The sequence below is a fragment of the Pongo abelii genome, chromosome 19 (genome assembly GCF_028885655.2).
Source record: "Pongo abelii isolate AG06213 chromosome 19, NHGRI_mPonAbe1-v2.0_pri, whole genome shotgun sequence".
NCBI classification, from domain to species: Eukaryota; Metazoa; Chordata; class Mammalia; order Primates; family Hominidae; genus Pongo; species Pongo abelii.
The window spans coordinates 60,935,686-60,952,855 of NC_072004.2; the positions used below are offsets into that span (position 1 = coordinate 60,935,686).

At 41.1% G+C, this 17,170-nt stretch overlaps 2 protein-coding genes across 13 annotated transcripts in view; one reads left to right on the forward strand and one right to left on the reverse strand.

Moving 5' to 3' along the window:
* The window catches only part of LOC100444548 (cytochrome c oxidase assembly protein COX11, mitochondrial), a 57,151-nt gene that overhangs the window by 24,836 nt on the left and 15,145 nt on the right, over positions 1-17,170 (forward strand). The gene's annotated exons all lie outside the window — the stretch shown is intronic.
* The window catches only part of TOM1L1 (target of myb1 like 1 membrane trafficking protein), a 67,190-nt gene that overhangs the window by 18,029 nt on the left and 31,991 nt on the right, over positions 1-17,170 (reverse strand). For 10 of the 11 annotated variants that reach the window (XR_010137964.1, XR_008519531.2, XM_063718129.1 and 7 more), the window contains 3 exons: positions 5,665-5,725; positions 5,142-5,259; positions 3,356-3,452 (listed from right to left, as the gene is read on the reverse strand). Coding sequence is in view for 8 of the 11 variants with exons in the window: in XM_063718129.1 (XP_063574199.1) it covers positions 3,356-3,452; positions 5,142-5,259; positions 5,665-5,725 (276 nt within the window). In the remaining 3 variants the exon portion in view is untranslated. Of the gene's footprint in view, positions 1-673; positions 819-3,355; positions 3,453-5,141; positions 5,260-5,664; positions 5,726-17,170 lie in introns of all 11 variants that reach the window. The other variant, XR_010137965.1, reaches the window with a different exon arrangement.

Sequence of the window (17,170 nt, forward strand, 5' to 3'; positions counted from 1 at the left end):
GACTCTGTCTCAAAAAAAAAAAAAAACCTATTTTTTATCCTGTCTTCTTTATTGTTTTTTAAGGATTCTTTCTGTTATGAAAAACTGCATCACCCACTTTTTCTGTGATGGTGAATAAATTAAACTGTAAACACAAAGGGATAGAAAAAATCTTAACATTGTAAGACATTTTAATGGCTGATTTTGCCTCTCACAAGTGATCTTAGGCATATGATTTAAACTAGGTACACGCCCTCGAATCTTGGTATAGATATCCATCATAGGGTTTCTCAATGTATGATAGGAAAACCACTGCATTATGATCCTCCTGGAATGCATGTTAGATTCTTGCTGCTGAATCAGAGTTTCTGGGGACCAGCAATTTGACATTTTGACAGTCACCCAAATGATTTTTGTGCATACTGAATTATTAGATCCAAGTAGGTTACAGATTAAAACAGGCAGCTATTAGCTGAAATTTGACTTTTAGTGAATTTTATAGACACTTGTTGTACTGGGATTTTATCTGTATTATTCTTTCTCACATTACCCAACAAGATTAGCAAGATAACGCAAACAGAATCAGCTACTTTAAACCACATTATTTACCAAGCAACTTCAATCTGCCTACATTTCAACATTTACTTGTATTGTATGTAGCCAAGACAAGAGGTAGCCAACCAAAGATACTGACCTAACTCAGTGGTTCATGAGAGAGCCATTGACACTTAATCATTTCCCAACACATGAGTCCTTTCTTCTCTTCTTCCCTTATATTTTGCTCTTTTTTCTTCCCAGTTTGATTCTTCTTTCTCATTTTCCTCCCTCTGCCCCTCCCCCTTTTAAATATAGAAAAGTAATTCAGTGATTGGGTACACAAGTATTTAAACAAAACACTAGGGAACTTTTTAAAAAATCTAAATCCACTGATACAAACACACTGCCAAAATATGTTAAGTGAAAAACAAAAGCAAGGTTCAGAACAGAGTGATAGTATGCTGCATTTTATTGAATAACGGAGAAAGAAACTCATATTCATATTTGCCTAAAGACACTATGGAAGGATAAATCAGAACCTAACAAAGTAATTATCTGGGTGGGAGTAGAGCGTGACACTAGGGAAAAGGAGAGAGGGAGGATGAAGAGGGAATGAACAAGAATTGTCTTATACAACTTTTTATATTGTTTTAATATCTGAATAATGAAAATATATTGCCTATTATCTAAAACATATACACTTAAAAGGAAAAAAGCTATTGACATTGGCATAAGGCAAATTCAACTGCTATTTATTCTATCCTGCCTCTTCTGGAACTTACATAACCACTCTTTCACTCTTTTTCAGTTTTTTCCTTCCTGTATCATTCTTGTTTCTTTATGTGAATAGAGGCAAATATTAATATATATTCTTATTTCCAACTTTCTTACACAAATGCAATATATTACACACACACTACTTAGCACCTTTTTTTTCCTACTTAGCAATAAATATATTGGTGATTATTACTTTTATCCCCCAGCTATATAGTAATATGTTGTACAGATGTTTATTTAACCAGTCCCCAACTGATGGATATTTGAGTTGTTTCCAATTACTTGCTATTGCCCAAAATGTTGTCTTTACAACATTTTGTAAACACCTAACTGTGTATTTTGTGTATTTTGTAATCTTGTAAACACCTAACTGTGTATAAGTGCGGTATAAGTTTCTACAGATAAGACTGCAGATTCAAAGAAATAAATGCATTTATAATTTTAATAGATATTGCCACTTGCCCCTATAAGAGGTACATAATTTTGTCATAGTAACTGTCTTTCCATAGCCAACAAAGTATGTTATGAAATATTGGGACTTTTGCCAACCTGGGAAGTAGAAAACAATTTCTTATTAGACTTTAATTTACATTTCTCTATAAGTTGAACATCACTGCATATGTTTATAGGTCATTAATATTTCTTTATAATATTGGACTATCAGAAAACCTTGTAATCCTAGCACTTTGGGAGGCCGAGGCATGTGGATCGCTTGAGCCCAGGTGTTTGAGACCAGCCTGGGCAACATGGAAAAACCTCACCTCTACTAAAAACACAAAAATTAGTTGGGCATTGGGGCATACTCCTATAATTCCAGCTACTCAGGAGGTTCCAGCTACTCCATCAGGTTTGATTAGTCCAATTTTAATACTGGACTATCAGTCCATCAGACTTGCTACTTACTGGCTATACAAACTTGGGCAAGTTCTAGTTCCTTCAATAGAGAAATTACCAAGAAATCTCAGTCTCTTTTCCTGTATGATGGGAATAATGATAACACGCTGGTGCAGTGGCTCACTTTAGGAGGCCAAGGCAGGAGGATCACCTGAGGCCTGGAGTTCAAGACCAGCTTGGGCAACAAAGTGAGATCCCATCTCTACAAAAAATTTTAAAAATTAGCTTAGCCCAGTATGGTGGTGCACACCTGTAGTCCCAGCTATTAAGAGGTTGAGGTGGGAGTATCCTTTGGGCCCAGGAGTTTGAGGCTGCAGTGAGTTATAATGGTGCCACTGTACTCCAGCCTGAGTGACAGAGCAAGACCCTGATGTAACATCACTGACCTAAGTACTTTAGTGAAGATTAGATGAAATAAAAATAGCTTAACTGAGTGCCTGCCACACAGCAAGTGCCCTGTAATTGATGGGGCCATTACTCTTAATTTTGAACCTCATTGCTCTTCTGCCTCCTTTATCATCGTATTTCCCCTGTTCTCCCCCATCTCCTGTTACTACTTAAAAATAAACAGAGACAATTTATTGAAGGCTTACTATGTACAAAGTGCTATATTAGGAGTTTTGCATATAGCATCTCACTGAATCTTTGTAAGAATCCTAGAAAACATTCTTAGAAGAAAAATGAACATTTACAGTGGCTAAATAGCTCATCTAGGTTATATGGCTAGCAGGAAGTGGTGCTGAGATTCTCACTCAGGACTGTCTAAGTCTCTATTTTTTGCTATTTTATCATGTTTTCTTTTTTTTTTTTTTTTGAAACAGGGTCTTGCTCTGTCACCCAGGCTGGAGTGCAGTGGCACAACCTGTACTGCACTGCAACCTCTACCTCCCAGGTTCAAGTGATTCTCATGCCTCAGCCTCCCAAGTAGTTGGAATTATAGGCATATGCCACCATGCCCAACTAATTTTTGTATTTTTACTAGAGATGAGGTTTTGCCATGTTGCCCAGGCTGGTCTCAAACTCCTGGGCTCAAGCGATCCACATGCCTTGGCTTCCCAAAGTGCTAGGATTACAGATGTAAGTCACTGCGCCCAGCCATCAGGTTTTCTTAATTGTAAGGAATCCAAATGTCATGATATTAGTTCTGCAGTGTCACTGACATACTTACGGGGGTATCTCTGTATTCTCCAAGGCTAGCAAGTCCATCTGTGGATGAAGACTGGGTTTTAAGTTGTTTGTTACATCAGAACTTGGAAGGCTGAAATCTAAAACACAAAATGGACTTGTTTGGCTTTAAAACATTTTGTCAGTCAGTTATGCTGGATTTTCTACAGTAAAAACAAAAAAAAGAAAAAAGAGAAAAAAAAAAGAAAAACCCACCAAATAAAAGAGATTAATTTAGGTATTTCTGTCACCCTAAAATCATGAGATTTCCTAGCTCTAAGAGAAATTAAAAAGCATCATTTATGATAGGTAGAGAGAGAAAGAATTTCCTTGCCATGAGAAGTTGTTGTTGTAAGGGTAACAAATATTATTGTATTGTATTTTCTAAAATCCCAAGCTGATCCAGAATGGAAAGGATTTTACATCTTGTTCTCCCTAGCACAAAAGTAAAAAGTTATAGTACATACTGAGCTCTACCTTCACCTCAAGCTCCAGTCCATAATCTTTCTTTTTTTTTTTTTTTGAGATGGAGTCTCACTTTGTCACCCAGACTGGGGTACAGTGGCACAATCTTGGCTCACCACAACCTCCACCTCCTGAGTTCAAGTGATTCTTCTGCCTCAGCCTCCTGAGTAGCTGGGATTATAGGCGCCCACCACCACTCCTGGTTAATTTTTGTATTTTTAGTAGAGACAGGGTTTTGCCACGTTGGCCAGGCTGGTCTCAAACTCCTGACCTCAGGTGATCCACCTGACTCGGCCTCCCAAAGTGCTGGGATTACAGGTGTGAGCCACTGGGCCTGGCCTCCAGGCCATAATCTTAAGTGAGATACCCTAAAGGGAATAATTACTTCCCTCTCTGAAAATTCTCAATTAAAAACTCAGGAAAACTCTCCAATGTAACTGACTCTATACATCCCACTGACCTACATAAACAAGTAGCCAACATTTTAGAACTGAGTAAAGTTCTAAGAAAACCACAAATTCAGTGATACTGAATATTTTTACTCCAGAAACAGCAGATGACATATGAGAAAAACAAACTGCTTTCGGCAAAATTGGATTTCAGCATTTTTCATCATCCTTATTTTGTAATTTACCAAACCCTTGCTGGGAATAAGGACAGCAGAAGATAACAAGTTAGGTAAGATAGGTAACTCTTTTATAAATGTTTATAAAATACATTGTAAGCTTTGCTACAATGTATTTTATAAACATTAGTTTGTTAACCTTGACAACCACCCTTTAAGGCAATCATTGTTCCCATTTTATAAAGTGAGACTCTCAAAAGTTAGGTGGCTGAGAGGTGGCAGAACTAGCATTTCAACTTGGACTTCTCTGACTTTAAAGCCTGTGTTTTTCCTTCTACATTTCACAACCCCTTAGTTCATACCTTGTAATCCCTGAATTTCTCCACTTGCATCAGAGCTACTCCCTTACCTGATGCTGAGGTATAGCAGAAAAACCCAATGATAATAGTGTGTAGGTTCACAGTAGACTTTAAGTATTGGCCATTGGGCTGAACAACCTCTACAAAGCAGGCCAGGTGAATTCCATGAGATTCTAAGTGAGTAGGATGAGTTTCAAGGATCTCCTCGCCCAGACACATCCCATTGCTATACTGGGTTTGACTCAACCATTTGCCAGGAAGTAATCACATCTCCTAACATAGCGCTCTGACATTCAACCTGACTTCAGTCCTTTTTAGGTGGTATTTAATCACATAATTAAGGAGAACTGTTTCACATCAAGCTCTTCTGCTGGTCTGAAAAGACCTGAGTGTTTATTTACTTAAGCCTGAAAGTTGATTATTCATGGTGTTGAGTTCTCCCAGAGTGGCCCTAGGCATCCGGGGACTGGGACTTAGGTCGAGGAGATCTTGAGATGGGGCAGAAGGCTCACTGGTAGTCTGAAAACAAAGCAAAAAAAAAAAAAAAGTGTCATGTAGTTTCTCACAGCTTTCTCCCCATACTTTCTCCTTTGTAGAGGGGAGGATCCCATTTGGATGCATTTTAAGGAAGAATTCTCCACTCAATGGGCAACATTAGTATGAATCCCATCTTACCACCTACATAGGTTCCTGCTTTTTATTAATAACTTCATAACATTAACTTTACATTACATTAACAGTTTAACATTAACGTTAACTTAATAACATTAAGTTATTAAGGCAAGTAATCTATACCATTAAAACCACTCCAAATTATGAATGCATATCTCCCTCTTTTTAAGACTTGTTTTAGGTAAGCCTTGCTTCTTAGTGTAATCAGCAAAATGTTCATTCGTTTATTTTATAACATTTCTAATCACTTACATTGGTGGCTTCCTTCTGGTTCTTATTTTGCTCCAAAATCCTTTGTTGGTTTCTAGTAAACCTGTTTAAATGATCAAAATGCATGTATTTTTAAAAAATATATGAAAATGCTATAAAAATCTAACAATTATTAATACACAAATATTTAGGAATGAAGACAATCAGCCTCATCCTCACACAATTATCAGTAAAATACTTTTAATAACCTTTTTCCAGCTTACAGAGTATTCATACCCTCAGAGAAAACTGTGAGAAAATAGAAAAGTATTTAAAAAAAAACTCATCACCCAGAAATTGTTAAATCTATTAACATTATTCCAGTATTTCATCTATAAGTGCATCTATTTTTAAGCTTAGTTGAAATGATACTTTACATAATTCTGTATCCTAATTTGAGTATGCTGTGAGAATTTTTCTAGCTGAAATACAATTTTTAATGGCTATATTTTACCTTATGAATCTATCACACCTTTAACCACTCTTACTATTAGCGATTATTTGTTTTCTATTTTGCCATTATAAGTAATTTTCCAAAATATTCAAATATATTTAAAGTATTTTTACTATTTCACTGTGGGGTTTTTTTTTTTTTTGAGATGGAGTTTCGCTGTTGTTGCCCAGGCTGGAATACAAAGGTGCAATCTTGGCTCACCACAACCTCCACCTCCCGGGTTCAAGCGATTCTCCTGCCTCAGCCTCCCAAGTAGCTGGGATTACAGGCGTGTGTCACCACGCCCAGCTAATTTTTGTATTTTTAGTAGAGACGGGGTTTCTCCATGTTGGTCAGGCTGGTTTCGAACTCCCAACCTGAGGTGATCTGCCCACCTTGGCCTCCCAAAGAGCTAAGATTACAGGTGTGAGCCACCGCGCCCAGCCTTCACTGTGTATTTTTATAAGACATTTAACACACACCAAAAAACTGACCTTCTGCAACTCTGATTTAATTTTACATTGTTTGTCCACTGAGAGTAAAGGAGCATAAATGTAAAAGACCAGAGAAGTTGAAGGCAAAAGTCCAAGATTTAAGTGTCAGTGTTAGTACCTTGTAGCTACATGACTAAGGATATGACTTCCTGAACCTTGGTCCCCCAGCTGCTAAGAGGGAATAACATTTGAACTATTTCCTCAGAAAGTTATTTTCAGGAGCAAAACTAGATAGCACAGGTGGATGAATGTGGAAATGCTTTGTAAACTGAGATTTGCTTTAGAAACATCTAGTATTACTGTTATGACAATTTGACTTCAGGATCCTAAACACTTTAAAGTGTAAGAGTTTATACTGAATCAGGCCTCTGAGCCCAAGCCTGCAGGTATACATCCAGATGGCCTGAACCAACTGAAGAATCACAAAAGAAGTGAAAATGGCCAATTCCCGCCTTAACTGATGACATTACCTTGTGAAATTCCTTCTCCTGGCTCAGAAGCTCCCCCACTGAACACTTTGTGACCCTTGCCCCTGCCCTCCAGAGAACAACCCCCTTTGACTATAATTTTTCACTACCTACCCAAATCCTATAAAACTGCCCCACCCCTAACTCCCTTTGCGGACTCATTTTTCAGACTCAGCCCACCTGCACCCAGGTGAAATAAACAGCTTTATTGCTCACACAGAGCCTCTTTGGTGGTCTCTTCACACGGACGCGCGTGACAGAATCTGCACACACAGTTGAACGATTTTTCAAAAATATGTGTTTTAAATTCCACCTAGTTAAGCCGGGCACCGTGGCTCATGCCTGTAATCCCAGCGCTTTGGGAGGCCAAGACAGGTGGATCACTTGAGGTCAGGAGTTTGAGACCAGCCTGGGCAACATGGTGAAACCCCATCTCGACTAAAGATACAAAAATTAGCTGGGTGTGGTGGCGTGTGTCTGTAATTCCAGCTACCAGGGAGGCTGAGACAGAAGAATTGCTTGAACCTGGGAGGTGGAGGTTGCAGTGAGCTGAGATCATGCCACTGTACTCCAGCCTGGGCAGCAAAGCAAGAGTCCATCTCAAAAAAGAAAAAAAAAATCCATCTAGTTATAGCATTAGCTTCTTGTATTCTAGTCAGTTATGTGCTGGGTATAAACAACCTTCCTAGATCAAGCCCTGAGTGACAAATTTCAATTTCTTTATTTGCACAACTATTCCCTGGATGTAATGAGCAGAGACTTTGGGGGATGTTGGAATAGGGTGAATGTATTTTGCAAGTGGATGGATATGAATCTTTAGGGGCCAGAGAGTGGACTGTGATAGAAACAGTAATGCCCACCCTCACAAAGGTACCCACATCCTAGTAAACACAACCAGTGAATATGTTAGGTTACATGGCAAGGGGAAATTAAAGGTTGAAAAAAGAATGAAGTTTGCTAGTGTTAAAGGAAAATAAATCTCAGGACCCCAGAATCACTAAGCCAAAAGGAAAAGTCAAGCTGGGAACTGCATCAGGCAAATTTTATTCCTAAATAATATAGCTACAAAGATAAAAAGCTACCTACCTCTCCCATAATTTGCCCAAGAGAAAACTCCTTGTGGGCCTTAAGATCTTTACCCTAAAACAGCTCTGTTGAATCTCACCCTAGCAATATAAATTGATAGCTTATCTTCATAGGTACAGGACAAAGGACAGAACTCGATTGCTTCCTCTGCCCTACTGCTTATGTAGAAATGCAGATTCACTGAGCCACACTAAGGCATGAGTGACTATTCCTCTAGCCCCTTCTCACACGTACGTAAATTGTGTATTCCACGAAAGGCTGATCAAAGACTCAAAAGAATGCAACCATTTGTCTCTTATCTATTTATAACCTAGAAGCCTCCTTCCCTGCTTTGAGTTGTCCCACCTTTCTAGATGGAACCAATGTACATCTTACACATATTGACTGATGTCTCATGTCTCCCGAAAATGTATAAAACCAAGCTGTGGATGGCCGGGTGCGGTAGCTCACGCCTATAATTCCAGCACTTTGGGAGGCCGAGGTGGGCGGATCACGAGGTCAAGAGATTGAGACCATCCTGGCCAACATAGTGAAACCCCATCTCTACTAAAAATACAAAAATTGGCTGGGCGTGGTAGTGCATGCCTGTCGTCCCAGCTACTCAGGAGGCTGAGGCAGGAGAATCACTTGAACCCGGGAGGCGGAGGTTGCAGTGAGCCAAGATTGTGCCACTGCACTGCAGCGTGGTGACAGAACAAGACTCTGTCTCAAAAACAAAACAACCAAGCTATGCCTCCACCACCTTGGGCGCATGTTGTCAGGACCTTCTGTGGCTGTGCCACAGGTGCATCCTTAACCTTGGCAAAACTAACTTTCTAAATTCATTGAGACCTGTCTCAGATACTTTTGGTTCACATTAGTAAGCTGCCCTTAATTGGGAGATTATCCGGGACTGTACAGATGAACCCAATGTAGTCATAAAGGTCATTAAAGGTGGAAGAGAGAGGCAGAAGTGGAAGAGTGATATAATTAGGCCTGAACTAGACACTGTTGGCTTTGAAGATGGAGAAAAGGGGCCATGAGCCAAGGAAAGTGAACAGCCTCTAGCTGTTGGAAAAGGTAGGAAGATGGATTCTCCTCTGGAGCATCCAAAAGTGGATAAAACACAGGATAAGCCACTAAGTTTGTGGTAATTTGTGACAGCAGCCAGAGAAAACTAGGAGACTAGTATCTTTCAAGAGGCAAGAGTTTCTCTCTGAATCTTAGGATGTGTTTCACAGCTGTTCTGGTACACATGCTTCAAAGCCCAGTCAGAACAAGCTGTTCACAGAAGTAATCCAATCTCCTGAGAGCTAGACCAAATAAACACAAGTTCTCCCTTGGAGGAAGCCTTTAGGCAGTGATCTTATGGTTTGCAATAGAATTCTCCAAAATGAAAGCCAGAAGGCAGCACTGTACTGAAAACAATGTGGTTTTCCTTGGATTTTTTTTGCTTATAAAAATTTGTTCCACAGAAAACAAGAGTAACAATTCTGAGTTTCTTCAGTGCTAAGAAAGAAAGCATGGTGGCCAGGCGTGGTGGCTCATGCCTGTAATCCCAGCACTTTGGGAGGCCAAGGAGGGTGGATCACCTGAGGTCAAGAGTTCAAGACCAGCCTGGGCAACATGGTGAAACCCCGTTTCTACTAAAAATACAAAAACTAGCCAGGCATGATGGTGTGTGCCTGTAATCCCAGCTACTTGGGAGGCTTAAGGGAGGAGACCACCCCTCATATTGTCTTATGCCCAATTTCTGCCTCCAAAGAAAGAAAAAGTAAAAACTAAAAGTCAGAAATGAAATCCACAAGCAGACAGCCCTGGGCCTGGTAGTTAAAGATCGACCCCTGACCTAATCAGTTATGTTATCTGTAGATTACAGACATTGTATAGAAAAGCACTGTGAAAATCCCTATCCTGTTTTGTTCCTAATTACCGGTGCATGCAGCCCCTAGTCATGTACTCCCTGCTTCCTCAGTCGATCACGACCCTCTCACGTGTACCCCCTTACAGTTTTGAGCCCTTAAAAGGGACAGGAATTGCTCACTTGGGGAGCTCGGCTCTTGATACAGGAGTCTTGCCGATGCCCCCTGCTGAATAAACCCCTTCCTTAACTCCGTATCTGAGGAGTTTCGTCTGCAGCTTGTCCTGCTACATTTCTTGGTTCCCTGATCGGGAAGCGAAGTGACTGGCGGATGGTCGAGGCAGATCCTTAGGCGGCTTAAGCCTGCCCTGTGGAACATCCCTGCGGGGGACTCCGACCAGCCCGAGCGACGCGGATCCAGAGCGCGCTGCCGGGTAGGCATCTGCCCCAGTGGGACGCCTCGCCAGAGCAGTGTGTGGCAGGCCTCTGTGGAGGATCAACGCAGTGGCTGAATACTGGGAAGGAACAGGCACTTGGAGTCTGGACATCTAAAACTTGGTAAGACTAGTCTTTGAAACTTGCCCACTCCGTTTGAGTGGAAGTGTGGCCTGATCATCCATGGCGTGCCTTTATCGGCACTTTGGTTTTGGTTTTGACTTGGTTTGAATTGCTTGACAGGACTGGTCTTGGGAACTTGCCTACTCCATTTGAGTGGAAGCGTGGCCTGATCACCCACAGTGTGCCTGTACCAGCACTTTGGTTATTGTTTTTGACATGACTTGGATTGCTTGATACTTTGGTTTTGGTTTTGACCTGGCTTAGATTTCTGGATACCCTGATTTTGGTTTTGATTTTGGTTTGGTGCAAACTGTAAAAGCGTGTGTGTGCCCTTTTCACCCATTCTTTGTTTTGTGGTGTGCGTGTGGAATGAGCATGGTATTTTGTCTCGAAGAAGCGTGGGTCAGGCACAAATAAGCCCACCCTACTAGGAACTATGTTGAAAAATTTCAAAAAAGAATTTAAAGGAGACTATGGAGTACTATGACACTAGGAAAATTTAAAACTTTGTGTAAGATAGACTGGCCAGCATTAGAGGTAGGTTGGCCATTAGAAGGAAGCCTGGACAGGTCCCTTGTTTCAAAGGTGTGGCACAAGGTAACCTGTAAGCCAGGGAACCCAGACCAGTTCCCGTACATAGACACTTGGTTACAGCTGGTTTTAGAACCCCCGCCCCCAACACACAGTGGTTGAGAGAACAGCAGCATAAGCGGCTGGCAGAGGCAAGGAAAGACCAGCAGAGAGAAAAAGGAAAGAGACAGAGAGGAAAAGAGGCAAACAGAGACAGGAAGAGACAGACAAAGAGGGAGTCAAGGGGAGAGACAGAGAAAGAGAGGCAGAGAGAGGAAGAGACAGAGGCAAAAGGAAAGTCAAAAAGAGACAAAATCAAAGAGAGAAAGAAACAGAGAGATATACAAGCAGTTTAAAAAAAAAAAAAAAGGTGTACTCTATTCCTTTAAAAGCCAAGGAAAATTTAAAACCTATAATTGATAATTGAAGGTATTCTCCATAACCCTATAACACTCCAAAACCACTTTGTTGTCAGTGTAAACAAGGGCATATCCCGAAAGCACTGAGGCCTTCCTATCAAAAATCCTTAACCCAGTAACCTGCGGATGGCCCAAATGCATTCAATCTGTAGCGGCAACTGCTTTGCTAACCAAAAAAAAAAATGAGGAAACCTCATTGTGTGCGCACCTCACCAGTTCAGACGTATCCTAAGGAAAGAAAAGGGAGGATTTATATAAAAAGAGTATGATACGGTAAATTCTTGTCCTGAAATAAATTAACTGGTTGTTTAAAGAAAGAAATATCTGTAGTAAGTCAGAAAGTTAAGGCATGTCGAAAAATTGCCTGTAAAAGTCATGAAAGAAAAAAAAAGGATGGACTCATCACACCTGAGTCAAGAAAGTGCCACCCCCTCCAGAGTCGTGGGCCATAGTCCCAGGGGAAAACCCTACCAAACTAAAGCTAAGAAAAATTTAACTCTTTTCATCTATTCTATTAGTCTTTTTTCCTTCCTCGTTCTATTGCTGACCATCTAGTTATTAACACAACCAAGTCAATTTCGCCTCAAACTATTGCATTTAATGCTTGCCTTGTTTATACTCTGTGAGGAATTGCCAAGTCAAAGACAGCTTTCTACTTCAGAAAAGTACTTCTGTCCCTCCTGACTCTCCTCAGACTGGGCATTAGTAAACTAGGACCATTTAATTCAGGGAGATTTCGATAAAGACCCCAGTGCCAACCGGGAGTCTTGCCCCCAATGTAGTGCTTTCATGCCATAGTTGGTCCAACATTCTGTGGACCACTAAAGAGCAAGAATAGACTGCCCCAACCGGTTTTTATAATTTCCTAAAACCATACATTAATTTTACTAGAGGATCATAGAAGTTAAAGACTTGAAACAAACTTTAGTAATTAAGACAGGATACCAAGATGCAAATACCTGGTTAAAATGGATCAAATATTCCATCTGCACGTTAAACAAAAGCAATTGTTATGCTTGTGCACGTGGCAGGCCAGAGGCCCAGATTGTTCCCTTTCCACTAAGGTGGCCCTCCAGTCGACCAGGCATGGGCTGCATGCTAGCTCTTTTCCAGGACTCTATAGCCTGGAGTAATAAGTCGTGCCAAGCTCTCTGCTATATCCCAAAGTCCGGCACCCTACGGGTCAGCCCCTCAGGGCCATCCAGCCTCCATCTCCCAACACTAAGTTCACTTCATGTCTCTCACGACAGGGAGGAAACTTAGAGTTCCTTGGAGACCTGAAAGGATGCAGTGAGCTTAAGAATTTTCAAGAGCTTATCAATCAGTCAGCCCTTGTTCATCCCCAAGCGAATGTGTGGTGGTATTGTGGTGGACCTTTACTGGGCACTCTGCTGAATAACTGGAGTGGCACTTGTACTTTAGTCCAATTGGCTATCCCTTTCACCTTGGCATTTCATCAACCAGAAAGAAAAAAAAATAAGACATCGTAAAGCAAGAGAAGCCCTTTATGGGTCTTTCAACTCTCATGTCTATTTAGACGTAATTGGAGTCCCATGAGGAATACCAGATCAATTTAAAGCTTGAAATCAAATAGCTGCAGGATTTAAGTCAATATTTTGGTAGGTGACAGTTAATAAAAATGTAGATTAGATAAACTACATCTGTTACAACCAACAGCAACGAAGTTTTCATGAGTTAAAAGAAAAACTCATGTCGGCCCCAGCCCTAAGGCTACCTGACCTGACTAAACTCTTTACACTCTATGTGTCACAAGGAGAAAAAACAGCAGTTGGAGTTTTAACCCAGGTTGTGGGGCCCTGGCCAAGGCCAGTGGCCTATCTCTCAAAACAACTTGACAGAGTTTCCAAAGGCTGGCCCCCAGGTCTAAGGGCCCTAGCAGCAACAGCCCTGTTAGCACAAGAAGCAGGTAAACTAACCCTTAGGCAAAACCTGAATATAAAGGCCCCCCATGCTGTGCTAACTTTAATATCAAAGGACATCATTGGTTAACAAATGCTACATTAACCGAGTACCAAAGCTTGCTATGTGAAAATCCCCGCATAACCATTGAAATTTGCAACACCCTAAACCCCACCACCTTGCTCCCGGTATCAGAGAGCCCAGTTGAACATAACTGTGTAGAGGTATTGGACTTAGTTTATTCTAGCAGGCCCAACCTCCGAGACCATCCTTAAACATCAGTAGACCGTGAGCAGTACGTGGACAGGAGCAGCTTCGCCAACCCCTGCTAAGTGACTCTGAAGAAGACGACAAGCCCTGCTCCAGTCACACCCAGAAGCTGACTGGTCCACACATGGCCGAAGCATGAGAAAACTCATTGCGGGACTCATTTTCCTTAAAATTTGGACTTATACAGTAAGGACTTCAACTGACCTTCCTCAGACTGAGGACTGTTCCCAGTGTATACATCAAGTCACTGAGGTAGGACAAAAGGTTGCTACGGTCCTATTATTTTATAGTTATTATAAGTGTACTGGAACTCTAAAAAGAACTTGTTTGTATAATGTTATTCTATACAAAGTATGTAGCCCAGGAAATGACCAACCTGATGTGTGTTATGACCCATCTGAGCCTCCCATGACCACAGTTTTTAAAATAAAATTAAGGACTGAGGACTGGTTGGAGCTCATAAATGATACGACTAAAGTGTTAGCCAAAACAGAAGAAAAAGGGGTGCCCAAACAAGTCACCTTAAAATTTGATGCCTGTGCTGTCATTAATAGTAATAAGTTAGGAACAAGGTGTGGTTCTCTTAATTAGAAAAGAGGCTATATGGCAGAAAATAAATACATCTGTCATAAATTAGCACTGTGTGGAAATAAATATAAATACTGGTCTTGTGTCATTCAGGCCACTTGGATAAAAAAAAAAAAATGAAAAAGATCGAGTCCACCTTTAGAAAGGAAAAAATGACCCTTCCTGTACTAAGGGACAATGTAACCCCTTAGAGCTAGTAATAACCAAACCCCTTGATCCTCGCTAGAAAAAAAGAAGAGCATGTGACCTTAGGAATCCACAGGGCCAGACTGGATCCTCGAGTTCGAGGAGAAGTTTACAAACACTCTCCTGAGCCAGTGTTTCAAACTTTCCATGATAAACTAAATGTGCCAGTACCAGAAATTCCAGGAAAAACAAGAAATTTGTTTTTGCAATTAGCCGAGCATGTAGCCCAGTCTCTCAATGTCACTTCATGTTATGTATGTAGAGAAGCTGTAATAAGAAATCAATGGCCATGGGAAGCCCGAGAATTAGTACCTACAGACCCAGTTCCTGATGAATTCCCAGCTCAAAAGAATCACCCTGATAACTTCTAGGTCCTAAAAGCCTCAATCATTAGATAATACTGATAACACTGTATAGCAAGAGTGGAGAAGGACTTCACCCTTCCTGTAGGAAGACTACATGGTGGAGTTCAAACCACACAGAGAAAAATCTGTTCAGTAAATTTCCAAAGTTGCAGACTGTTTAGGCCCACCCAGAATCCCACCGGGACTGGACGGCCCCTACTGGGCTATACTGGATATGTGGACATAGAGCCTATGCTAAGCTGCCTGACCAGCGGACAAGTAGTTGTGTTATTGGCACTATTAAACCATCTTTCTTCCTACTGCCCATAAAAACAGGTGAACTCTTGGGCTTCCCTGTCTATGCTTCCCACAAAAAGACAAGCATAGCTATAGGAAATTGAAAAAATGATAAATGGCCCCCTGAGAGAATCATACAATATTATAGGCCTGCTACTTAGGCACAAGACGGCTCATGGGGATACCAGACCCCCATTTACATGATCAACCGAACAATACGGTTACAAGCTGTCTTAAAACTAATCACTAATAAAACTGGCAGAGCCTTGACTATTCTGGCCTGGCAAGAAACTCAGATGAGAAATGCTATCTATCAAAATAGATTAGCTCTCGACTACTTGCTAGCAGCTGAAGGAGAGGGCTGTAGGAAATTTAACCTTACTAATTGCTGCCTACAAATAGAATATCAAGGGCAAGTAGTTGACGACAGAGGTATGACAAAACTGGCACATGTGCCCATGCAAGTGTGGCATGGATTTGATCCTGGGGCCATGTTTAGAAAATGGTTCCCAGCGCTAGGAGGATTTAAAACTCTTATAATAAGAGTTATAATAGTAACAGGAACCTACTTATTGCTCCCTTGTTTGCTACCTATACTTCTTCAAATGATAAAAAGCTTCATCACTACCTTAGTTCATCAAAATGCTTCAGCACAAGTGTACTATATGAATCACTATTGATTTGTCTTGCAAGAAAACATGGGTAGTAAAAATGAAAGTGAGAACTCCCACTATTGAGTGAGAGTCTCAAAGTGGGGGGATAAGGGAGGAGACCACCCCTCATATTGTCTTATGCCCAATTTCTGCCTCCAAAGAAAGAAGAAGTAAAAACTAAAAGGCAGAAATGAAATCCGCAAGCAGACAGCCTGGCGCCATACCCTGGGCCTGGTAGTTAAAGATCGACCCCGACCTAATTGGTTATCTATAGATTACAGACATTGTATAGAAAAGCACTGTGAAAATCCCTATCCTGTTTTGTTCCGATCTAATTACTGGTACATGCAGCCCCTAGTCAGGTACTCCCTGCTTGCTCAATCAATCACGACCCTCTCAAATGCACCCCCTTAGAATCATGAGCCCTTAAAAGGGACAGGAATTGCTCACTCGGGGAGCTCGGCTCTTGAGACAGGAGTCTTGCTGATGCCCCTGGCTGAATAAACCCCTTCCTTCTTTAACTCGGTGTCTGAGGATTTTTGTCTGCGGCTCGTCCTGCTACAGGCTGAGGCAAGAGAATCGCCTGAACCCAGAAGGTGGAGGTTGCAGTGAGCCAAGATCGTGCCACTGCACTCCAGCCTGAGCACTCCATCTCAAAAAAAAAAAAAAAAAAAAAAAAAACGAAGAAAAAAGAAAAAGAGAAAGAAAGAAAGCATGGTTCCTAGGCTTACATCTTCAGTCAATGCCCTTCTCTGACAGTAAATATGAGACAGTGAAGGAAATAAACTACCATTTCATAGCTACTGGTTTTTATGTTTCTCTTTTTTGAGACAGGGTCACCCAGGCTGGAGTGCAGTGGTATGATCTTGGATCACTGCAACCTCTGCCTCCTGGGCTCAAGAGATGTTCCCACCTCAGCCTCCTAAGTAGCTGGGACTAAAGGCATGTGTCACCATGTCTGGCTAATTTTTGTAATTTTTTGGTAGAGATGGGGTTTCGCCATGTTGCCCAGGCTGGTCTCAAACTTTCTGAGCTCAAGTAATCTGCCCACCTCAGCCTCCCAAGGTGCTGGGATTACAGGTGTGCACCACCATTCTTGGCCCATAACTACTGGCTTTATTTCATGGATTCTCTTAATTCACTCATGATAAGTGGGAAGAAAAACCTAGTTTTAAATAAATAATAAATTTAAAGGTTAAATGGGACACTGGTGCAGAGGAAGAGAAGAAATTACTATTTAATGGACGTCAATGTGCTAGCACTCTGCTAAGTGTTTTCGTATGTATTATCTCATTTAATCCTCAAAAAAAGCCCAACCCTCTCAAAAGGTATTATTATCCTATTTAATACATCAAAAAAATAAGAAAGAAAAAAACTTAAATCT